Genomic DNA, 24,676 nt, shown 5'->3' with positions numbered 1-24,676 from the left:
CATGCCCCCTGTGTATGGGATGTCTCGGAGGGGTTGAGGACAGCATCGGCTCAGCTCCTTTGTCAGTACCGGGTCTCATCACACGCCATGCTGAGGAGGAGCAAGAGCCTTGATAGCCCAGGGTCAAACATTTCCTCCTGAACTGCAGGGAGCTAATGCCAGTAGAAGCCCTCCACCTGACAGGGGGGCTATTGCTTACAGTCAGGATTCGAGTGTGAAAGAAAAGAAATAGATGGGGCTGCATGAGCTGCATCGTAGACCTCCGGATGATCAAATCGCTTAAGTGGCTACAATAACAGGAGGCATATGTAGGAACAATAAGCCATTTACTATCTGTGACTGGGAATCCTGCAGTTCTGGACGTAGAAGAGAGAATTGTGAGTGCTCCAGAAGCAGGTCATGGTCAAACAAAGAAATCCTGAAATTATTTACCAAAACATATGTTTCACTTAATTGAGACTGCTGATCCTATTGAATCCATGTTTTATTGCATTTCTTTTTGTTTGAGCTCTGAGCTCTCAAGTCTTTTTTCAGCTTCCAAATAGACAGTATAGCCCTCCACCTCCAACACTGTACTCGTCTTTTACAGCCGAGCAGAATCTTTGTGCCCTCCCATAATCGCTTGCATCTATTAACTGAGCTGGTCTTAATGGGATGTTTTCGTCATACTGTGATGATTACTAATGTGCAGCGCATGTTAAATGATATTAAATTAGACAAGTTAAGATCTCTGCACAGGTCACATTATCTGGTCTGAACAATTTATGCACTGCGAGCACCATTTCCCTCAACAGTATGAATATAAAAAAAAGGGAAATTAAAAAACACATTACTTATCTGAGGGCGGTAATTTCATTACAGAGGGCAACGAATAGAGCATACGTACTCTTTGTAATCAATACTAGAGATAAATGTGACTTTCACCATGAACATACACCAAGACTGTAAGGGGACACCGACAATACAGGGGGATTAATGAGTAGAGGAAGATCGGGAACCTTTGTGTGGTCTGCTTTTAAGTGCACAAACCTGGTGCTACAGTGATTTTATGAGTCGATTATGAAGATTCATCATGCTGACTCTCCGCTAAAAAGTACCGTTGCAAAGCAGAGCTATGAGTGACAAGGTTACACTGCAGCGAGGCTTTACAGACCTGCAGTGTGCACCATGTACAAATGCAGCTTGACTGCGAGCACTTTCATTTTTGTTGCTTGGGATTCAGCACCAGTCTTTCAGTTTGTCCTTGAATATCTTCAAAGAATCATCCTTGAATAACAATATGTCTCGAGTTACCATATCTTGAATGTTTGAGCACGTCAAAGCCAAGCCGACCACGTGTGTGTACCTTGTCTCCGTGTCCCAGGTGCTCCGTCTTAACGTCAGATAGAGTCTTCCAGTTTGTGTTTCCACCGCCGCTGCCACCTTTCATCTCTGTCACAGACTCTCCTTCCATGGTGTGACCCTCCTTGTCATACCTATGTTAAACAGAACGGATACCGGTCACTGCTCATCTGACCCCAGTTGCAGTCAACCAAGTATACCTGTAGGGCTGTAACTAAGGGTTATATCTGTTGATTGTTTTCTTGATTCATTGTTTAGTCCTCACATAGTAAAAACAAACAAACAAAAAAACAATGTGTCACAATTTCTTAAAGTTTGTTCTCTCCGACCAGCACTCCAAAACCAAGATTTTAGTTTAACCCTTTCATGCACTAATTATTAAACCAGAGAGTAATTATTTTTTATGTTTTATGTTTTTACTCTTACACAACTGAAAAATGATGCCAGTAACTTTTTTTCCCCCATTTCTTATTTTGAAGGAGGTACGTAAATGTCGACTGTAGTGGACACCATGCATCAACCGTATAAAAAGTGATTCTGGAATAACTGCTAAATCTGTTTTTTCTCGGAAAACCAGACAGGTAAAAACATTATTTTTCAACTCTATAAAAAGATATTATTTTTCTTGTACATCCTTTTTTTTGTGACTGACAAGACATCTGGGAACTCAATGGATGTTATGCACCAAAGGATATATTCTGCCTATTGGGCCAATATTTAGACAGAATCTAAAGACTATTTAAAAAGGGACATTATGTAACTTTTTTACCTTAAATAACAGCTTCAAATTCATTTTGATGGTACAGTGTCTTGTAATAGGGTGAATGGTGTCTCTGTCTCAGCCACTCTGCCCCCCTATCACTTGTTTCTGCACTATGTAACTTCAGTGAGAGGGTAGGATCACAGTGTTACATACATGTTTACTTCAAGAGACAAGTTTTCAACACATAACATTGTTATGATGTAATGAGTTTTGTTTGTAGTTAGCACCTACATTACGTCCGACAAATTGTTACAGACCTGGGATTTGTATTCACAACAGTGGTGTTACACACTTATACCCTTGAATAGAAAAGAATATAAAAAGAATATAGAAAGAATATACCCTTTGGTGCATAACATCCACTGAAGTTGACAGATGTATTTTCAGTCACACTAAAACACACTTCTATGGTAGAATAAGATTTCTTGTCCTGTCTGGTTTTCTAAAAATAAGACTAAACATGTATTCCAGAGGTACGTTGTGCATCTGGTCTTCCCTCCACCATTATGAATTCATGATCCCTATATTTAAAAACAACAAAGAGATACAAAGACAATAATCGTATGAAATTGTGGACAAGTCTTTGGGGGGGCCTGCCACATGGTGATTGGGACATGGCAGGCCAACCTGAATGGTGAAAATGGCTTCCAAATATCTGTACACTGTTGGAGACACCATACATTAAAATACTATAGACGATAAAGATAATTAGACAACATCCACATTTGCGAAGCAGAAACAATTTAAAAATTCTTAAATGATAAACTGCAGATTAATTCTTGGTCATTAATCAAGTTAAGCTTTCAGCTCTTAATATATTATATTAGTAGTTATTACTGATTTTACCTGGATAAAAATCAACTTTGGAAAGCTGTATTTCTACTTGAGGGATTCATGCTTGGTATGCCGAGGTCTACTTTTGCAGCTTTATTCATTTTAATACATCTGCAACAAAGCAAGGGACAATACGCTGCTGTTCACATGGCTGTCAACAGGCTGCAGGCTGTCCATTTAACTGTTAGCAAAAAAAAAATCTTGTCCCAAGCAGAGCATCCATTTGTGTTTGTCAAAGCAGGGACAGCTTAGCTGAGAGCAAGGCAAGCTGAGAGGCTTGTGAAATGAATCAACAGCAGAGGGACAGATGAGCTGGCCAGGGTCAGGGCTGTTACAGTGATATCAGAAACCCATTTTCGCCCAATGTTCTCGGTAATTCAGGGAAGACAATAGGAAGGAGGAGAAGAGGGAAGGCAGGGAAGAAGGGGGAAGAAAGATGGGTGGAGGTAAAATGCAGTAGGGGGGAGAAAAAAAGGATTGGTTTAAAATGGTCAGAGAGATCAATAGAGCTTACTAATCTGTTGGCCACAAGGCAGAGTGGGGCACAATGGGGAGGTCAGGTTGTAAATACAGCAAGAGCACGCCTTGCTCCTGGAGGCATGACTAATTGAAAATATCCCCATTAACGGTTCAGAGTGTGGCCAGGGTGACGCACAGGCTGCCAATTTCCCACTCCTACTGACAAATGTGAGCAATTCTTCACGGTGGCACCAGATTCCTCAATAGTGTACCTGCGCCGCTGTGCTTTAATTGTACCGACCAGTTAGGAGCTTGTGAAAAGATATTCTGACAAATCAAATCAGGTAAAATGGAGATACCGTTTTCCATCATGGCTCAACAACTATCCTGAGACTGATGTTCTGCAGAGGAGGAAGATGTAGTGACAACATAGCTGAGATGATTAAAAATGCATCACACTTTAAAAAGGTAGGACTGCAGACTAGTGAGGCTTCACAGTGCTACACGCTGCTCTGGACATCTGATTTGACAGACCCCAAAAGGACTGTAAAAGGCTCAACAAGATGCCACCGTGACAGAATCTAGTTGCCAAGCTGCGACTGTTTCTATCATGGAGACAGCAAGGAGCACGGGAAACAGAAATGGCACAGCAGACAGTGATCGTGATGAAGGAGACACAAAGAGGACAAATTAGACCTGGCAGGAAATGTGCAACAGTCAACTGAAAGCATGCACATCCCAGCTCAGAGCAGAGTCAAACTATGTGCAGGAACACAGAGATGGATCACTGGAGACAGACATGCATGTGCATGACATATAAATGTCAAATGTCAGTGTGTCAATGTGCAAGGACAGGACAGGAGCAGAGAGGTGTCAGAGGAAGAAGCAGGATGGAGGATGATGGGAAAGTCTCAGTAAGCAGAGTTCTCAGCTCCGGGCTAAGACTCTAATGCCTGGGCTGAGAGTGGCAAACACGCCACAAACACGATTACCACATGTTGTGTGTGCCTTGGTGTTAGCCACTTCATCAGTAGTGAGTGACATATGGTCCAACATGGAGCGACCAGTAACTTAAGAAGCCACATTAAGTTTATTTTAATGCAAACATGACTGAAAACATGTTTTCCTTTATTCTGGCCTGGCAGAATCGCCGTAGAGTTTTTATATCTTCTCATAATAGACAGATCACACAGGCTCCAATTGCAAAACCACTTGTTTAAGAAAACACTGTAGAATAAAAGTGCAAGAATACAGCAATTTAATATTTACATGTCATTCATAGACCCTAGGACTGTTCAGCATGCATCAGTAGACTCTCAGTGTGTCACAATAGTTGAATTTAAATGAGCTTGTCCAATACAAAGCTTGAAAGAACAAGTGTATCATAGAAAAACAGAACAAGTTGTTTTCATGCCACATTATTTTTCTGACAAAAAAAGGAATTTAAACAGTGCAGGGAGGCAAACTGAACTCCCTGCTAACCTGTTGTTATAAACTTGACCCCAGCATATCTCTATAAATAAAAGACATCATATTTAACAAATTTTTAATCCCTCTAAGAAAGGGCAACAGATTTTTATCTTTGTAAACCTTTTATAATGATTTTAAATTGTAGCTTCCAACAGAGTATAAGTCAACAAACTGTCTATGTATTGGATCACAGTGATGTTGTGCAAATAACAGTCACTTCTGGGTAGAAAACTGGCAGTTAATTTGCATTGTGATGTGTGAAATTGTCAAATTGGTTTATTTCTGTTGTCATTTTGAGCTGTAACGTGTATAGACGTTAAATACGATGGTCCAACCTATCCGTTTCTGCTGTGTTGCTTTGCTATCGTCTTTCTACCCAACAGTGACATCTCAGGCTAACTGCTAGTTTTGGGTAAACTCAAGCTGTCATTTTCCTTAAAACAACATGTGTTACATACATGTTTACTTCAACATACAAGTTTTCAACACGTAACATTGTTATGACGTAATGAGTTGTCTGTAGTTAGCACCTACATTACATCTGACAAACTGTTACAGACCTGAGATTAGAATTTATGACACTCAAACTATAGGGGCCCGCCAAATCACACAAAATGCCAATTTCTACATTATTTTGCTTTAACAGGTAAATTAGGTCTCCAACTAACGACAGTGATCGTTTTAAATAAAATTTTAGATGAATGAGAGGTATACACTTTAAAATAACATCATCGGAAAAGCTAATGTGTGCTGATTAAATTCCGATTGATTGACTGATAATGGAAATAACTGGTTCTACTCTATACGTACTGACTAAACAAGGTCAAACGAGGTCTTGTCAAAAACAAAACATAATATAGTGTAGGGTTAATTAAATGAGAGCATTGTATGCCACTGAGCAGATTCAGTAGGTACTTTGACAGTTGTGATATGGGTGAGCATGCAAATTTGGTTTTAAACCTTCAGTGAGACAGTTACCAACTCAATTCAGTTAATAACTCTGCTCCACTAATTCAGCTAGTATTTCTTCCATATTTTTTTTTCCAAATCATTACAGCACAGTGAAGCATCTCGGTAAAATAACAGCCAATGATATAATGAGGCATTATGTTCACCAGACTGCCGTGTTAAAGCTTGTTTGCTTCTTGGCTGACATAATTACTGCCCAGGCTATATGATGCATCCTGTGCATGAGGAAATACTGGAGTCAAGATAAGACAGACAGTGAAAATGTCAGCTTGGACTTGTGTGACTAAATGAGTCGGTGGTTAATGTCTGAGGTTGACAGCATCAAGCTCTGGGAACAAACATGACGAGGTGTAGTTAACAGAAAAGTGACTACCCTGCCTGACAGTATGGCAGAAGGTCTAAATGTGTCTCTCTAAATGTGCTGTTGCCACCTAATGGACAACTGCATGTGCACAGTTAGATGGATCACAGTGTGACTGTGAAGTCAGACTTTTTTCAATGAAAATGTTTACAAAGAGGAACTTGGATTTAGTGTCAAGTTGGCAACTTGTGTCAAGTAATCTCAATAAAAGCTGGTTGGGGCATAAAGTACATGCACACCAACGGCACACTAAAACCCCAGATTAATCCAACATCAAGATAATTAGTGCAGGGGGCAGCGTTCTTTTTTATAAGCACAGTGGAAAGTGCTGAGCAGCACCACTAATACTCTGCATGAATTTGAGTCAACAGCCCACCAAGGATAGACTATTCATTTGAGGAAGTCCCAAAGGTCTGCGCCAAAACACAATCAAATTAAGACGCCTCCACATGAGTAAAACAATGATGTTTCAGCAGGCTTGGCTGTACAGTAAAGGGATAGAGAGGTAAAAGCTTTGGGTGCTTCTGTGCAAGATAAAAAAAAATAACCATTAAAAGATTCATTCAGAGTTTAATTGAATTGCTGCCTTGTTCCATTTTCCACAATTCACATTTTGGCATATGGAACAATCACTAACGGACACACGGTAGAGGAGTATCATCCTGAGACCCGAGCTTATCACCAGCACAACAAAATGCACATATATTCAACAGCTGGCAGACTTCCAACGAAAACTGGAGCTGCAACGATTAGTTGATCAACAGAAAATTAATTGCAACCATGAAAATGTCATACATTTGCTGGTTCCAGCCTCTGAAATGTAAGGATTTGCTGCTTTTTTGTCATAATTTATGACAGTAAAGAGTCTGAAGAGTCTTTTTTAACTGTTTGTTGGACAAAAGAGGCAACTTGAAGATGTCACTTTGGGTTCTGTCAAAAACAAAATAATCATGACAACAATAATAATAATAAACAATAATTGACAGATTAATCGAAAATAATTAGTCAGTTGTCAGTTAGTTGAAGCCTGGATGAATACACGCACTAAAAACGTACTTTCCCTTACTAGATATCTCTAACGCAGCTTTAAAATAAAGATTAATAACTAAAGAGGCTATTCTCTCCATCCTCTTCTCAGCATGAGGCCGGCGACAGCTCTCAGAAATGCTGCATAACGATCTCGTCTTCACGGTGGTTCTCACTCGGATCGACTTGGATCGAGAGTAATGAGTCAGGTCTGGCATCCTTCCATCTGTGACTTTTAAACTGTTCATTAGCGGATGCTTGCAAACCTGCAGGAACCCATTGTCCAAAGAGAAGCAATATCGGCCAAATGCTCTTTTGCATTGGATAAACCAATACAAGAATTTAATGATGGTCATATCTGGCTGTTCAAGTGAGAAGTGATTGGACAAGCCTTCCATCGTTAAACAGGAAGGACGAGCACAGGGAGAATAAAAGGCCTTTGCAACAACAGGGATGTGAAAATGTGACTCAGGAATTAATAGTCTTCAGGTAAACGAATGCAGAAGACCCAGGAGTGGTCCTGATAATGGAGCACTTTTTTATCACAACGTGAATATAAAATAATCCCATAACAAAGAAAACCTAACAGCAGCAGTTGGTATTCTGAGAAATGAAATAAATTAAAAATATTCAGAGAAGCCAGAGGCTGAAGCTAAAACTATCATCAAGAAATTACCATGAGCCAAGACATCTGATTAAAGAGGCACATTTTAGCATATTTTGTGATTTGCCTCCATCTCACCTCTAAAGTCGAGTCACATTTCACTGCTCTGATTATGCAGATCAGATTCTCTGATCATGTATAAATACTCACAGCTACATTTGTCAGGGCGGGAAAGGAGACAGCACTAGACTTGTCACAAAATAAATGTGTTTATTGTCTTTTATTCCTCAGTGCAGAGCAGACACTTGTACTGGGAGGTAAACAAATGAAACGTGTTTGATGGAATCGACCGGATCTCCACTCACAAATGGAGACATTTGCTTTCATGTCAGAGAGGAGGGCCAGACTCTGCCTGTTTAAGTAAAATCTATAAAGGAGGATGGATCAATCAGTATGCCACAGTGCTGGAGTGAGGTAGAGTATTAACTCCCGCCTTGATCCACGTGGCCTCTGCATCATCTATCAATCATGTGCGACCTGTACCACTTCATACAGCTGTCACTATAAACCTTAACACCACACACTGACCAGATTATGTCTTTGTTAAAAAATAGACAACAGAAATGTCTTTTATCCTAACCTCTGACAAAATCCATGCATGCAGAGCATACTTATTTTTGGTCGTGTTGTACACCAGGGAGAGGAAATAATTTAGAAAAGAAGGAATCGAGGAACTGGCACATGAGCCCGAAGAAAAGATGAAAGCTCGAGTCTTAAATGTTTCTCTCGAAAATCCAACTGAAATTCTTCAAGGAATAGAGTCACATGCCTTAATTGTGTGAACGCACTATGCTACAACTCTGCATTTGGCTCTTGTACTTCTAATAAATGCAATATGCATGACTACATGTACACAGTTCACCACAGCAAAGAAAAGATACCTGGCCTTATTTCCACATAATCCTATGTGTTCAAGTGAAAACAAACATGAGAATATGTGGAACCATCACACACACACACACACACACACACACACACACACACACACACACACACATACACACACAGTAAGAGAAAAACATAATCACACAGAAATTAGTCTGGATTTCATTTCATCTGGAAAGGCGATTAGGAGTAAAAAACGCATTTACACAGATTAAGTATGATTTCCATTTATATGTAATGCTTCATTGAGGCACCCCCCACATTGTGGCTAATGGGGGAAAACTAATCTTGATAATGAGAATCAGAGCATGCACTCTTGCAACTTGGGAAATGGAAACCTGCCATTTAAATCTTATCACTACTTCAGTTTGATAAGTGATACTTGCATCACAGGCGGAAATAGATACGAGAAAGCCTTTTGCCGTTAAACGTAAACCATGTTTCATACTTGCTAAAAAAGCCCTCGGCCATGGGTTTACAATTGCTAGAACATATAAGCAATTTTCTCCACTGCATTATCTATGAGCATCAGGTTCACTTACCAGCCTCTGAGCTTATATGCCTCAGGGATGTCTGGGTTGATCATCACGGTGCTGCTGAAGGATGCAGAGAGGGACCGGCCTCCAAAGTCAGAAAGTTTCGCCCCCTTAATTGCTAGAATGGGCTGTCCAGAGCCATCAAACTTTTCTGCCTACACAAAGCAAGAGACAAAGGAAAGACAGTCATTAATACTTTGTTGTTACTTTTATTTGTTTGGATTTCATTTCATTTATAATGGTGTGTTAGTACTTTTGTACCTTTGTATTAATAGCCTATTTACTTTCCCATTACTGTTCCATCAAATGTATTCATTTTAAAATTATTTAGACATACATTTCTGTAGTCATTATGTTATTTTCTCTTAGCATTTCCCTCCCCCATATTTTTCCAAACTTGTATTTTCTTTCTACATCTTCATAAATGTCTGCTTTTAATGGCAAATTCATTTATTGATTAAGCCCTCTTTTTCTTTGTTTATTTCTTCCTGATATTTGCAGTTTCAGTCCTCCAAAGCTATGCACTATAAACACATTATTAATTTCTTCAGTTCCAAAATGACTGTTTTAAAATATTTCACGGTAACTTGATTTTCAGTTTCATAGCTTTTCAGTGCTCCTTTCAATAATAACCTGAGGACACCAACTGAGAAAAAACAATAAGGGAGGAGGGGGGCAACATTAAAGCCCTTAGCGATGAGGGGAAAATCCAACACTTGCTTCTTGCATTGCCATTGTTCTTTATAAACTATACATCTTGTGTACCTCAGCTAGTCCCTCTGGTAAAGGGCTACCTGTCGAACAAACAAACAGGGAACACTGTGCTTCTTGTCAGGAGGAAAGAAATGGTGGTGAACTGAGCACAGTCCCTCTGAGCCACAGGTAAAAATCAACTGCAGGAGGACAGTTACTTTATCACCCTGTGACAGGGAATTCAGTCGACGCTTTCAACCACATACACCTCCATTAAACACTGCACATGTTGTTAAATGTCTCTGACTCTGCTGCTGAATAGCAATCAGCAAATGTGTTGAACAACCCTTCTCATTAAACACCTATCTGACAGTCTCAGCAAAAAAGTAAACCAAAACTTCACAAAAGAGAGCACTTATTTTAGGCTCTTTGTATTGCAGGTGCTAACGTCTTTGTGTTCACCTGCTGAATGTGTGATCTACTTTAGCTTCAGTTATTCATAGTAATTGTAGCAAATGATCACCCTCCGACGGCGAATAAAAAAGGTCTTATGGTTGAAACAGTTTCACAAATTCTCTGTTATTAAAACTGGTTGTTCGCCGGTGATTAACATTTGAAAAGACAAGAGTTCAGAGAAGATAGCATAACTGTTACAAGTGACATGTTGAGGCATTATAAGGCTGATATTGATTCTTCACCATCAATTTAAACGACTGCACTACCGCATTACATCTTTTATTCTCCATCTAATGTCTATACTCACGTCCTCTCCCCAGAGTGTGACGGTCACCACTTTCCCAGACATGTCCATCAGATTGAGTGTCCTCTTGGACACTTCTCTGTTGGTCTTAGTGGTGAGGCGGGTCACTTCGTCCACACCCTTACAGACTCCAATCACATCTGTAACGGGAAACATGAATCAGAACATTAAAAAACATTAGCAGTTGACACTGGATCTATTTTTCTCTTCCCGAACTGATTGACTCATGCATATGACATTCTTGAGAAGACCACATATAGTTTAACGTTCCAGATAAACAGATTATTCCCACATATACATATCATAAATATTGATTGTGGTGTTAACGTCCAAGGGTCACTCTAGGTCTCATGGTTTCCAGCACAAATTGGCTCTTGGGAAATAAGTGATTCATTAATTTCACATCAGGTGTGAGGTCACTGGCCTGTGCACCTGGAACTAACATCCATAATGTAGGAGAAACTCCATGAAACAGGCTTTAATTGTTTCCACCAATGCACTTGAAGCATACTGTGTTGACTAATGCAATCAAGCATTGAGAGTGGCATTGCCAACATTACTCATAATCTAAGGTATAAACCCACAGCCCCAGTGAGCTAAGGGTTTGTAAATGCATTAAACCATGATGAACAAAACTTAACTTTGATGCCGACTACTATGTGGGAGAGAAATTACTCAAACAGAGGTACAAGCCACAGTCTTCATTAACACAATTACAAGCAGACTAATTATTATCACTTCATTTTACCTGTGACAGCAGGTTCATTTTCTCACCAGCTCTGCCATCGGGCCCAAAGCCAATCTGCACTACAGGCTGTTACTGTCACCAGTTTTATTAATACCACTTTTATCTCTCTGCTCGTATACTGTAATTACCTCAACCTCCCAGCATATCCGGCTCTACTTTCCGCTACAAACTATCCTCCGCTATAGCTTATTATTGTGTGGTTAGGACCACCTAGGATGGCTGGCTGGTTTGTGCAGGAGAGAATTAGGATCTGTTTAGGCTCCACTCCTCCATAAAGGGAAAGCAATGTGCACTTACGCACCAGGAATTATTGAAGACACAAACATAAGCTACCTGTACTTGATGGGTAATGGCTCCTCTGTGCACTGTGCTGCACACCTCTGCTCTCTGTACATTTGTATAGAGCGCAGGATACATCACGGCATGATATCATCATCATCATCATTGCCATCATCACGGCAACATCAAAGTTAATGTCTCATAAAATCAGTTGGAAAAATGTGGCCACCATTCAAACTGAAAAAAACAGCTCATACTAGACAGATCATCCCATCACAACAATGCAGCATAGGAGCACACTGGGTTTCAAGCTCTGCCCTGAAAGGGTTTACAGGGCCAGATTCTGAGTGACTGACATGACAGTGTGTAGTAGGGCAGGGCAAGTTTCTCAATAAGTCTCAACTAATAATTCGGGCCGACTAGCTGACTGTACACAATATTTTAGGGCGTTAGATATGACTTTATTTAGGAGGTGTAGCAGTTTGGGAGGAACAAATGAGGCTACAACTAAAAGGAAAAATCTAAAGTAGGACCAGAGATGTAAGATGTATATCAGCCCGAGACTCGGAAATTTATATGAGTGGCCATTAATTGGTACTGGTTGACAAAATGTATTTCTTTTACTTGACAAATGCAATATTAGACGAAGAAGAAAGAGACAACGAGAAAAAAAGACAAACAAGTTAAAGCTCTAATGGTGGCCCACTGCCACACCTGGGTAGAGCCACACAATTTAGACTAGACAGCCAAAAACCGTTTCAGAGGAAGACAACCCTTCTGCAATTTGCAACACATACTGCAAGGGTTCTGAGAGGAGGGAAAGTCTATGAGTTTTAACGCAGCAAATCTTATTAGAGCTACTGAACATTAAATCATCCATCTTCATGCACTACATCTTAGCCTCCAAACCACAAGTGTGATTAATCATCAAGCTATTAACTTATTTTTAAAATACATAATTGTGAAATGATCAATTATGTTATCAGTGACGGCTGAAACATTCACACCATGCATCCCTACATACTGCAAGCCTGCTACAGAGACAACAAGGGATGAACAGATCTAATATTTGTATTCCTCCACTATATATTTTCACCTGTCAGGACTGTAGGTGAGGTTTATTGAACATCTTACACAGGCCGCTTTTAAATGTTTTATCCAGCCGTTCACTTTTTTACAATGTTGAACTATGCAAGGGTTTAAATCTGACAGTTTCAACCTGAATCAAAAGATACTCGAAATGTCGGGAGAATCATTTTCTAATAAAGACATCCAGTTTGAGGATTCTGCACAACTTTTACAGATACATTTTCAGGGCTATATGTAGGGCTTTCTGTCTTGGCAGTATGTCATGTCTTTGTGTTTGTACTTAGACTTAAGCCCAGTTTAATAGTTTTGTCTCCATACAGTCTGGAAACATGAGAAGAAACTGATTCGACGACACAGGTTGGGTTCAGAAATGCTTGTGTGTATTACTAATGATCCTCACCAACAATGGCATCTTTGTCTCTGTTCCCCAGATCACCGATTGAGACAAAGTCACACTGCACCATGGGAACATCACAGCTGTCCTCGCAAGGGATGATGCTGGTCTCTCCATTGAGTGTCATCTCATAGTCATTCTTCACTGATGTGTACTGCTTGTTGGCGATCTTCAGGGAGCCCTTGGAGACATAGTAGACCTGGCCCGTACAGATGGATGAACCTGGTGTTAATCACAGATCTGGGGAGCATTTCACCTGACTGAATGGTGCAAACAAGATACGACTTCAGACAGTCGTATCAACAAAGGCTGGCAGATGATCATAAGCCGCTTATTGTATGGGTACAGTGTAGCCAGATGACTCATTCATAGTCTCCGTGGTTTTAACTCACAAAGTACTGGCAGCTGTTGCTAGAACAGTCAGCCGCCAAATCCGTCTCCAACAGGACAGTGAAAAACAGTTTTGGCAGAAAATTACAAACTACTGTATCATTATCTGGAGGAACATCTCACCTTGCCAACCTCAATAAGGTCAAAGTACTTGTCCACCTCTTGGTTGAAACCAGTCACTCGGATCTCTCCCTGTAATAAAACATTACATTTGGTTAAATATTAAAGTAGGTCAGGGACAGTGCAGGATTTCCATCTCTTCACATCTTGTAGGTTATTTACATAAAATTAACAGTGAGAACACAATAACACTCACACTCTCATCCACAATCTCCATGGAGAAGAGTTTGCCATCACCACGAGAGTTGCTCCATGTGCGGATGCTGCTCTTGTTGGTTACACGTGCACGTATGGTCCACCTATCGAACAGAGATAAGTCAGAGGTTATTCAGGTCAGTGTTCATTTTTAAAGCCCTTCATGGACCAAGAATGTAATCTTTTATCCAGGTGTATTCATTCATAATTCATTACTTCATTCACCAACTCAACCTTTTAATAATCTGCCCTCTAGTGGTCCTGTGGATTAATGGCAAAGTGTATAGACAACGCAGAACATGCATTATGAGCCCCTGTTGTTCAGCATTTGAGCCGACAGCAGACATAGTTAACAGTGCCAAATCGATGTCTGTGTAGTAAGGGGGGGGGGACAGGACAGGACAGGGGTGTAACGTTATGTTATGCGTGTGACCCACCAACGGGAGATTTAAAAAAGGCAGCTAGCTTTAGTTAGCAGCCAACTCAAAGAAGACAAGCACCAACTAAAAATGCTTGCATGGTGGGGAGACAACTAGGTGTGGGACCTCCTTACTCAACTGCCTTATAACAGGTACGTTGATTCTTTTGCTTGTGGATACCAGCATGCCATCTAAAAAGAAATATATATATTTCTTTTATTTATATATATATATATATATATATATATATATATATATATATATATTTCTTTTATTTATATATATATATATATATATATATATATATATATATATATATATATATATATATATATATATATATATATATATATATATATATATATATATAAATAAATCACACACCACCTTTGTATGGTTCAGTGTAAATAAACAAAGGGGTCAGGGTCTCCATTGCTGCAGTATTGCACGATCTCTGTGTTAAAAGGGCTATTTATTTCTCTCCTCTGAAACAGGCTTTTCATGGAAATTTTGATTACTCGTAGGAGAGAAAAGCACAGGTGTAGCTAATGACATTAAAGTTGGCTCAGTTACATTAGGGCATGCCAAGAAGTTAACAGCATGTACTGGCACTCCTCAACAGAATGCAGTCATTAGCAATGTTATCAATAACACCTGTGTTTGGCAGATCCACATGTGAGAAAGGCCTGTACTGTTCAACTGTGGAAGCAAAAAGGAACGATGCTGTTGGTGCTGCAAGGTGGAACTGTGAAACAGGAAAGATCACAGTGGTTCATTCTTACTTTTTCTTTTTTTTTTGGTTTCTCTGAAAACATGACAGCCAGTATTATACACACTGCTGCGGACGCCATTGTTTTTTTATACTCTTGTTCCTGGAAGTCATTCCCAAGCTGGCATTACATTTCCCACTGCCTGGAAAACATACTCACTTGGACTGGTAGGGGTTGAGGCTGGCGATGGGCACTACTTTGGAGCTGCCCCCTGGAGTACTGAGCATGGCAGATGGGGCCTTCTTCCCAAAGTCTTTACTGAAACCTCTGTTCACTGCTGGAGGAATGAGGAGAAAAATAAATGATCCATGAAGAGCAGTGATGGAGAGGAGTCAAGAGAGAGGCACATACATTATTCATCAGAGACGAATTACAAAAAATCCAATTTCTTTGGATTGCAACTGCTTGATCACTGTAATTATCTCACTTCATGAGGGAAGTTTCATCAAAGAAAAAACTAATGACTTAAAGTAAATCTACCACCGTTGACTCTCGAGTTGAGAAAAAGGAAAGAGCAGGAAACAAAAATCTTGTCAAAGCGAGTTGTTGGAGATGTGTGATCCAGCATTGCGGCGAGAAGGATGATTCACATTTCACAGAATCAGGGCAGAGTGTGAAATGCTATAACAAACTGGAGCTGCTCTTCCCCAGGAGAGCCGGGCTGCCTGACTTTGAGATTTTCCGTTTGAACAAGCGCTGCACATTTGATTTGTGTGCGTCTCACGCGGAGGATTAGAGTTCAAAGTGTCCACTTAAGTCCTCCCACTTTGCCAACCACTGCACTTCTGGTAATTAAGCCCCCAGATCAAGCAGCACATACAGAGAAATGAACAATGACTGTGCTGATGAGGAGGGTGCTTGCCACAACCTCAATTCCCACATGGCAGATTAGAGGGATGAATACCTGCTATGACATACACTGGAGGACAGCAAAAGCCTTCCGACAGCTGGATTGCGGATCTCTCCCGGTCCAAGATGTTGGCTCTGCAGTGATACACCGCTTATCTTTTACATGAACTGTCAGTGTTTTTTTTTTTATCTGTTTGCTTATGGAGGTTAATGTGCACTCTCCAGGTACCCTGTGTTGCAATGTATTTGTTTGTTTGTGCATCCAAACAAGATAAATGTAATGACTGACAGGCAGAGGCAGAGACAGCTACCCATCAACAGAGGCTTGATACATTTGATTTGATTTGATTTACATGATACAAAGCAGTCACATGAAAAAGAAGACGCTGTGGAAAATAAGCATCAATAACACATGATAAAAAAAACTCTTGAGAAAGCTAAAATATGAAAAGGTTCCTCAGCGGGGCTGTCAGAATTACTTGTGGCCTGTAAATCTATGGGTCACCCAAATTATAGGAAGCAGTAGAGAAATGCTGCCATCTGGTGGTTACTTATGAACTATTTGTGTAGTGCGTTCATCTGTATTCTGAACCTTTTCATCCATTTTAAGAGTTAAAAATAAAAACTTGTGCTCACTCTCGTTCCTGTTTTGCTGCTGCAGTGGAAGACGGGGTTCAGGGTTTGGCGCTGCCTGTGGACCCTTACCCTGACCTGCGAGGAAGACTTGAGATTAGTCTGAGCCTGCAGTGACACTGTGCCCCATCATGTATGGGTGTGTATGTAAATATCAATCTCATTTCATACTGCCATATTATATTTAATGAGCACTGCTTTCAGACAAACATTAAATGTTCAGTAAGCGGCAAACATGACGAAATGTGTTTCGAAGACTTACCCTCAGTGTAAGGAGTGGGGTCGCCTATTCTTCCAGCTACATCTTCAGCAGGCTTCAGGACATCCATTTCCAAAATGATTATCACCCGTCTGTAATAAGACATCACCGTAAACAGCAGAAAGTAGCCTTGTATGCGTCTAGTTTTGGAAAATAATTACTTAATATGCTCACACTTATACAGACAGTCTGGATATAAAGATAAGAAATGTGTAGAGAAACTGCTTACCGTCCATCCTTCAGTATATTAGTCACATGCCTCTTCAGCATGCAGATGCAGTTCGGGACCAGTTTGTTCTCCTCAGCAATGAAATTTAGCTGAGTTGAGAGCATGAAGGCTGTAAAGGTGTAGAAGAGTGACCAAGAAAATCAGACAGGGCAGTATTGGTTCATTCAACTAAGGAAATGGCAGCTATTAATAGCTGATAGTAATAATAAAAGGAAAATCTGTTGAAGTCCAACACATTTAAATCTCTCTGGTCAAAATGTCGGGTGACAATAAATCTCTCTAAGCGTAATTGGAATTGTATTAGAGTTAGAGTAAGTAATTCTGAAGAAAGATAAGTCTATTGTTGAGTCTCATTCATAGGTCATCAAATACAGACGCTTTTGGTTGTTGATGCACAGCATCAGCGGTCTCCATGAACCGTTTTAAAGATCAATAAACAAAGATGATATTTGACATGAATTTCTCCCATTTGTTCAAGACATTGAAATCTTCCAGATCACACGGACGGAAAGGTAAACCCTGGGCACTGGTTCTCAAACTGGGAAGTGAGAAAGATACGGACCGGAACAAAGTAACATAAAACAGAACATAAGTGTTTTCTGATGTTATCATGCTGACCTTTATTTCACTACAATTCAATGTGGATCCTTTTTTTTTATTAGTTGATCCATTATAATTGTTAATGACTGACAAAAAATTGTTAGGTGGGGGGCATTCACTTTTTTCGGTTTCTGAAGGGAGACATGCCAGAAAAAGTTTGAGAACTAGTGGTCAACATCTGTCTTGCACTACCCATCCAAATGCCACGTTCACCTTTTAGAGAGATAATATCAACACGGAGATTTAAGATTCAGGACAGTTTTTAAGAAGGTTAATTGTATGATTACTGGTAAACCCCTTTATTATGTGCTCATAAACAATCATAAAATCAAACCTAAACATCAGTCAGAACAAATAATAATACTTTGCAATAATCTCTTGTATACATCCCATCTGCTTTTCTGTATTTATCTGGCAGCTGTGTTTGAGGGATGATGTACTTACAGGACAGAGTGTGCCGCCCATCACTCATCATCACCCGGAAGCGAGCTGGACCGTTTACTCCGTCGATCTTGCGAATATTCTGAAAGGTAATACATGTGAAAATGTTAAATATATATTATAAAAACAAGTAAATTACACTACACAAACTCCTCATTCAGTGAGCTGTGCACTTCTACATATTGTAACATTTTGAGTTCGAGCTGTCTTATATGATCTTAAATGCACTTTTCCACCCTGAAGATGCAGGATGCAGCTTTGGTTTGCAGAATAATCTGATTCTTGTCAACAGGGATGTAAAGTTGCTGAACACTAACTTTAAGGAAACACCTTGTTTTTTGTTACTCACCGTCACCTGCAGCACCACGTCGTTGCCACCGGTGCCATTTGATAGAGCCTGTAAACACAAACCGTTGGTTAGCTTAAACCACTTGTTGACGATAATTGACACGGTGTTTCAACCTGAAAACATTTGGAAATGTTGTATCTGCACAAAGATAACTCAACTATCGCATCTAATGTCGCCTCGAGAGCTCAACTTCGGCGGTGTGTACGCTAGCTGACGTCGCTATTTTCCAAAGATGCGAACGTTAACAGTATTGCTAATGTAACATTAAGCTAGCGCTGACAAACCCGCTGTTTGTTGGACTTTCAGTGGGAAAACAAACGAGTGCTGCTTGCTAACAGCAGCTGAACAAAGACTGCACTTCATAGTGCACCGATTCATCTTCAACTGCGGCAGTTTTTCGTTTTCAAAAATCATGTTTTAGCTCATTATTTGAACCCTTACCTCTATCGCGCCCTCTGTAAGCTTCGTCATGTCTGCGAGGAGGTGAATTAGCGACAAAAACGCGACTTTGCTGAAGTTTTAGCCGGACAGTCAACTCGATACGTCTGACACTGACAACACTCGCTGAATTGTGCAGTTGCCGCCAACAGCTTGGACAAACGCGCCAAGCGCCGTCTGCGTTGCTCCGGTTTCCGTTTCCGCTCACTGATCTGAGTTCAGTTTGTAGTTTGTCGGTACGCGACACTCAAACGCGAACAAACTGACCGGGGAGCAGTTACAGGAAGGTAAGCGCCAAACATTATCGTGACGTCAGGCGCTCACTACGTTGCGTTCGTGAAAATAGGAAAATAGAAGACTTCGTACTCCACGACAACTATTGTTTGAAAGCATGTAAACAAAACTTTGGATAGCTGTTTTTTTTAATGAGTTTTGAAATTATACTATACTACTAGTAATGGTATTGTGTTTTCAAGGTGGCTATCGCGCCAATATAAATTCAATTACAATTCACACACAAAGTTATGCAAGAGGTACCCTTTTATCTTCATTATTTCACCTTGCATGCTCGTTTACCGTGGAAGATATTAGATAAAGTAGACAATACATTTATAACAAATACAAAAAATATATAATAATGACTGTAAACAAAACAAAACAACATTTTTTGCGAAAAGATATGAGATGACTGCAATTCCCATTTGCTTTTTCATTGCAGTCAATCATGATGGCACCATTTTAATCAAGCACTTGTTTTGTCACAGAGACAAGGGGAAAACTGACAGGACAGGACTATCAACTACAAGTTAGATACTTGCCTAAGTACATTTAAAGTTAATATATATATATGTATGTATGTGTGTATGCATGTTAAATTGCAATCAGTTTATATTTTCCCATTACCATAAATGCACCAATTTGCCTTCAGATTAGGCCACAGTAACAGATTTCTAGTTCAAGGAGACAATAAAACTCATGACCTCGACAGGTTGTGATTCAAATTATTAAGATTTATTACCTCATTAGATATTAGATGACATCTTTCAAAATTAAACTACATACAAAATAGTGCAGTCATGGTGTGACAATGACCTTACATTTTGAAACCTTGGAAATCTAAAGGTTGTAGACATTTTATGAACCATTTCTGGTATCATCTTATAATTTTAAGAGTTGACTTGACCAGGACAATCATCTCATGCAGCAAAACTGACATCTTTTCAAAGAAATATTTGTTTTTTTACATGGGATACTTGGTTACGCAGTGTGTTTATTCTACAATGACATAAAGACACATATGAAGTTTTCACACACACTCTGATCCAGCTAAGTGATATCGTACATTTAATCTGTACAATCATAGAGGTCTTGGTCTTCCCTGGGATAACAGTATCAGTCCCTACTTAGGTGGGCCTCCAAATGTGCCAACATGATTCTTATCAAATGGGAATCCCACTTTATCTTTGCTTCCTTGGTCTCCTCTCTGCAACACAGGAGCTCCAGGATTTGGGTTGTTGATGACACCCATGAAGATCGGCACTTGTGTCGTATCATCCATAAGGGCAAAGAAGAAGGGTTGGATCAGGTGGAAAACGGGGCTGGATGCCCGTGAGATGACCACACTGGTGGCTGCAGCCGCCTCTGCACCCTCCTCATTTATCTCCATGCCGGACTTGTGCAGCACGCTGGACACCAGCAGGGGGCCGTCTGCAATCTCAGCCAAGTTCGGACTGGAAAACATATCTCCGAGGCCTAACACAGAGCAGAGAGGACAGGGTCGATTCGAGCATGTTTACAACTTCCATCAAGTTATAAAAGTTTTTATGTGGTGAAAAGAACATTAAAAAAAACATGGAAAATAATTAGGACATACCCAATTTGGTAAAAACATCCTGCAGCTCTTGAGCATACTCCAATTTGAATTTGGGGACTTTAACTTGAACAGCCCTCTCCTTGGGGAGACGATTATACAGGTCTGAGACATTCAGCTTTGCAGAAAGTGAAGACACATTCAACTGGCCAGACAAAGGCATGACCACCAACAAGCTCATGAGCTTCTGGAATGGGAATCTCGCTACCTGCACGGGAAGAAGAAATTATGTTGTATCGAAACGGAGGTTGTGTTAGGAATTTAAGTTTCTTTTAAGGGAAGACAATACAGGTGAAAACACTGTTTGTTCATGCATTATGCATGATGCATTGTTAGATTTTGGGCTATAAATCTTATAATTAACTTATACAAAAAATAATTGTCTTAATATAAGTGATCAACAGGAGGACGTTTCAAGGTAATATCTATTAGTTACCATTTTTGTCTAAAATTGAGTGGGATTTTATAATACATGGGTCATTTTCTCAAAATGAGTTTTTCTCATACTCAGAGCCATAACTTACATACACCAAACTTTCCAATTCGACTCCTAACTATATTCTGAAGGTTTTTACAGAGGGGCTGGTTCATAAATAATTCATAGCCTGATTTATTTAATATTACATTCCTTAAAAACATGACAAAAAATGAATTTCTGATGGCTGTTGACAGTATTTTCCGATTTATGTGCGATAAAAGAGATATCCAAAAGTTCCTCTGTAGAAACCTTTGACTTTAATATCTCAACAAAATGAAACAAGAATTTCTGTTCTTGAAAACCGCAAAGAAGTGCATTTTTAACTATATAAGAGAAGTTTCAACAGAAAACTGCAAAAAAGAAAATAATTGTCTGAATATAAGTAAACAACTGGGGAAGATTCATTGCGATGTTTATCAGTTAAAAATGTTACCCCATTGATCTGTAGTGTCTCCACCTGTATGATAAAATGGGGACAGCGATTAAACCATAAAGACTGAGTGATGTTTTACCTGAGCCTCCAGTTCATTATCAATAAATAAACTCAAGGGATGTTTGGCATCTTCCATCACTTCCACATCAACCATGTGTTTGTCGTCAATGTAGAACACACCTCTGGAGGTGAAGCGTGGGTCGAATCGAGCTTTCCACTCTCCTGTGGGTAAGATGGACAAGGGTGTCTCAGTAAAATACAAACAGGAAATTTCACTCAAAATTTCCACTGGGATCTCAGGGAATGCTAATAATGCACTAATCTTAGAAAAAAGATGAACAAGAGGACATTTGACCTTTGAAATGGACAGCATTGATGAGCATGAGGAGCAGATTGGGTGGCAAAGCAGACAGGAAGTCGGTCATCACTCCGTTTGTTGCGTTTTCCACCCAGTCGTTTATCTGCTGCAGGCTCTCCAAGATCGCTGGCTCTGAGTCATATAACCGCTGAGATTCATGGACAAAGTCTTGCTTTGGCTTAAACTCTACAAGACATAATAAACACACACCCTCTGAGACTCCATTTCTCTTTAACTTGCTCCCTAAATCAGTACTAAAAAGAGAAGAAAATCAATGTTTCTGCATGCAGGAGCTGTGCAAATAAATAATACATTTAAAAATGCTCTCCTAGTTGTTTCTAGGTAGTAACCTTGGCGCAGGAAGATACGTGTGGCAATCTGCAGATCATTGTTCCTGAGCTGCTCTAAGACATTATGCAGAGACTGGTGGTAGCAAGGGAGAGTGTTTTCATGGAGATGATGCATCAGCAGCTCCCGTGTCTCATTTACTGCACCTGTAAAGAAGATGGGTGCAATACAGTGAGGGTCTCCAGATGACTATAAACCTGGGCAAATTGCTGACACAATTTATTAAATGTGGTGAGAAAATACATGCGGAAAATTGGCTGTTTAGGCACAATGTGCCGAGTAAAAGCAGCAGGACATGCATACCTAAAGCCAACTGGGAGAGCGCTAATGATATGCTGAAGGGAGATATGATGACATTTGGCTGCTCTGCCGTCGTCTCCAGGTTCTGCAGCAGCTGCACTCCGAGTTTCTGAATGGCAGCAGCGATGGCCTCTCTGGACTGTGGGCTTCGGCCAATAGACATACAATCTTCATCTTGTTCCTCCTCTGATGAGCCCCCGTTGGTCCTATTAGTTGTGCCTGTTACATTTTCAGGTGCTTCTGTGGTATGTGCCGTTCCTGGTTGTGGTGTACTTTCGTTTTCTGCTTTCTAAAGGCAGGAATAGGAACAAATGTTAAAAATGCAAGGACACATTTTTCTGTGAATTTAGACAACCAGCACAAACGAGGACACTAAAACAAAAATACTTCCAAATATTTCTATTTTTGCCTCTCACCTGTATGGGGTGGCTGGGCATCAGAGGAATGAGAGGCACCAAAGGGATTGACTCATTGTCTGCCACCTCAGCATTCTGTTGAGCAGGAAGATAGCAGAAAATAACAATTTTTACCAGCGTTATATAGTCAAGCATAATCTTAAAAGTGACTTATAAATAATTTCAGGGCTTTACAGTGACTCCTTGGCAGCAGAGACAGATGAACAGGAGTGTCAGACGAAAGTCCATGTCCTTATAACAAAACTGTAAGAGAGAGAAATGATGTTGGCTGAAAAAACACTTGGTTACTTTTTAAGATTTATAATATACCTCTCACATTCAAACCTCTAAAAACAGAAAACTCTCACCTTTTGTTTATAGTTTGATAAGAATAGTCTGCTGGTCTCAAACACTTTCGTTCTACTTAGTCACCCTCTCTTCTGAAGGAGCCCAGATCATCTGGATGTATGCCTAAAACGTGAAAGCCACACAAATGGAATTTGTAGACAGAATCTCCACAAAGAAACTGCAAAGTGTGTGCTCTCATATCCAGGCCGTCTTGAAGCACATCCTAATTTTGCAGATTTATTGTTCAATAAAACATTATTATAGGCTATGCACTAAATTTCACTTGTCTAGGCAAAAACAATTATACCGAGCCTTGTAGTGGTGAGAGAGGTTCGGTACTCACATGAACATAAAATATGCAAATGTTTAAGAACAAAAAAACAGTATAGCACCATAGACCCATTTGCAGACCAAGCACAAACATGAACAATCCATGAATAACTAAGTAAAATTGAGCATATTCCACTAAATCTTCAAATTATTCAGATGTACCATAGTGTTCCAATAGGTTTATGAGAAAATATTTGATCTTACCTTCAATTTAAATTAGTAAAAAACCTGCTGCCTTGTCCAAAAAAGGAGCGACTAAGTGACTGCGGATGGCAGAATTCCTGAGAGGAAAAGATTGGCACTTGCTCAGCAAGCAGTTAAACATCAACTTGCATTGATCGGGCCTTGTTTAAGCCACTATTTGTTTGTAAATGCAGTTACTGAGACTTGTCCAGGGTTAAATATTGAAGACTGACACGCTTAGCAGTTTTGCATTTCAATGAGCAGGTGATAACATTGTGACACTACTAAATCATTGACGGGAAACATGACGGATTAATTGCCAAAGTGTGCTTAATCCAACGCTGTGTGGGCAAACAAATACAGCTTGCTCACACCAGTTGCTTATTTGACATCAAAGGACACAAGCCCACATTTCTCAGAAACCCCTGGCTTTGACAGATTACCATCTTCACAGAACAGCCAAATTTTACTGATCTTTCTAAAAATCACGGCTAGTTAAATGTTGTGACCAACAACTACTCAAGAGAGGGAAAGAAATTAAGACAAAAACAAACTTATTTGGCCGATTTGGTCAAATTTCACCACTAAGCAAAAGTGATATCTTCTAGATCACATGACAGCCGTCTGCAAACACAACAGGGGACTTTGTCCAAACTGAGCTCTAGTGACT

At 39.9% G+C, this 24,676-nt stretch overlaps 2 protein-coding genes across 4 annotated transcripts in view; both read right to left on the bottom strand.

Annotated features, from left to right (window-relative positions):
* rpa1 (replication protein A1) overlaps nt 1-19,098 on the bottom strand; it is a 29,065-nt gene extending 9,967 nt beyond the window's left edge. The window contains exons 1-13 of one of the 2 annotated variants that reach the window (XM_073485877.1): nt 18,967-19,098; nt 18,526-18,573; nt 18,180-18,258; nt 17,136-17,244; nt 16,910-16,998; nt 16,651-16,725; nt 15,325-15,442; nt 13,978-14,080; nt 13,785-13,853; nt 13,278-13,470; nt 10,765-10,901; nt 9,315-9,463; nt 1,346-1,475 (exon numbers count right to left, since the gene is read on the bottom strand). In XM_073485877.1, the coding sequence (XP_073341978.1) occupies nt 1,346-1,475; nt 9,315-9,463; nt 10,765-10,901; nt 13,278-13,470; nt 13,785-13,853; nt 13,978-14,080; nt 15,325-15,442; nt 16,651-16,725; nt 16,910-16,998; nt 17,136-17,244; nt 18,180-18,258; nt 18,526-18,573; nt 18,967-18,996 (1,329 nt within the window). In that variant the 5' untranslated portion in view covers nt 18,997-19,098. The remainder of the gene's footprint in view (nt 1-1,345; nt 1,476-9,314; nt 9,464-10,764; nt 10,902-13,277; nt 13,471-13,784; nt 13,854-13,977; nt 14,081-15,324; nt 15,443-16,650; nt 16,726-16,909; nt 16,999-17,135; nt 17,245-18,179; nt 18,259-18,525; nt 18,574-18,966) is intronic. The other variant, XM_073485886.1, reaches the window with a different exon arrangement.
* An 854-nt stretch (nt 19,099-19,952) lies between these two features.
* Nucleotides 19,953-24,191, bottom strand: serpinf2b (serpin peptidase inhibitor, clade F (alpha-2 antiplasmin, pigment epithelium derived factor), member 2b). Of its 2 annotated transcripts, none has more exons than XM_073489989.1 (10): nt 24,028-24,191; nt 23,514-23,616; nt 23,341-23,409; nt 23,167-23,241; nt 22,754-23,039; nt 22,453-22,596; nt 22,100-22,288; nt 21,824-21,966; nt 20,837-21,041; nt 19,953-20,715 (listed from the first exon to the last, which is right to left on the bottom strand). In XM_073489989.1, exons 3-10 carry the CDS (start codon nt 23,392-23,394, stop codon nt 20,363-20,365), a joined length of 1,449 nt encoding a protein of 482 aa, XP_073346090.1. In that variant the 5' UTR covers nt 23,395-23,409; nt 23,514-23,616; nt 24,028-24,191; the 3' UTR covers nt 19,953-20,362. The 2 variants fall into 2 exon arrangements, with proteins under 2 accessions (XP_073346090.1, XP_073346099.1); XM_073489998.1 differs by having other exon boundaries at nt 23,341-23,434; nt 24,028-24,154.
* Between the last annotated feature and the right edge of the window lie 485 nt (nt 24,192-24,676).

The sequence above is a fragment of the Pagrus major genome, chromosome 2 (assembly GCF_040436345.1).
Source record: "Pagrus major chromosome 2, Pma_NU_1.0".
NCBI lineage: Eukaryota > Metazoa > Chordata > Actinopteri > Spariformes > Sparidae > Pagrus > Pagrus major.
Note: the sequence above shows the minus strand (reverse complement) of the source record. Positions and strands in the feature narration are given on the sequence as shown.

Bases quoted from the DNA above. Each gene is read 5' to 3' on its own strand.
- serpinf2b (XM_073489989.1), bottom strand. From the start codon at position 23,394: ATGGACTTTCGTCTGACACTCCTGTTCATCTGTCTCTGCTGCCAAGGA. The intron at 22,289-22,452 runs GTTACTACCTAG...TATGTCTTGTAG, and splicing joins ACGTATCTTCCTGCGCCAAG to AGTTTAAGCCAAAGCAAGAC. The intron at 20,716-20,836 runs GTATGTCCTAAT...GCTCTGTGTTAG, and splicing joins GGATGTTTTTACCAAATTGG to GCCTCGGAGATATGTTTTCC.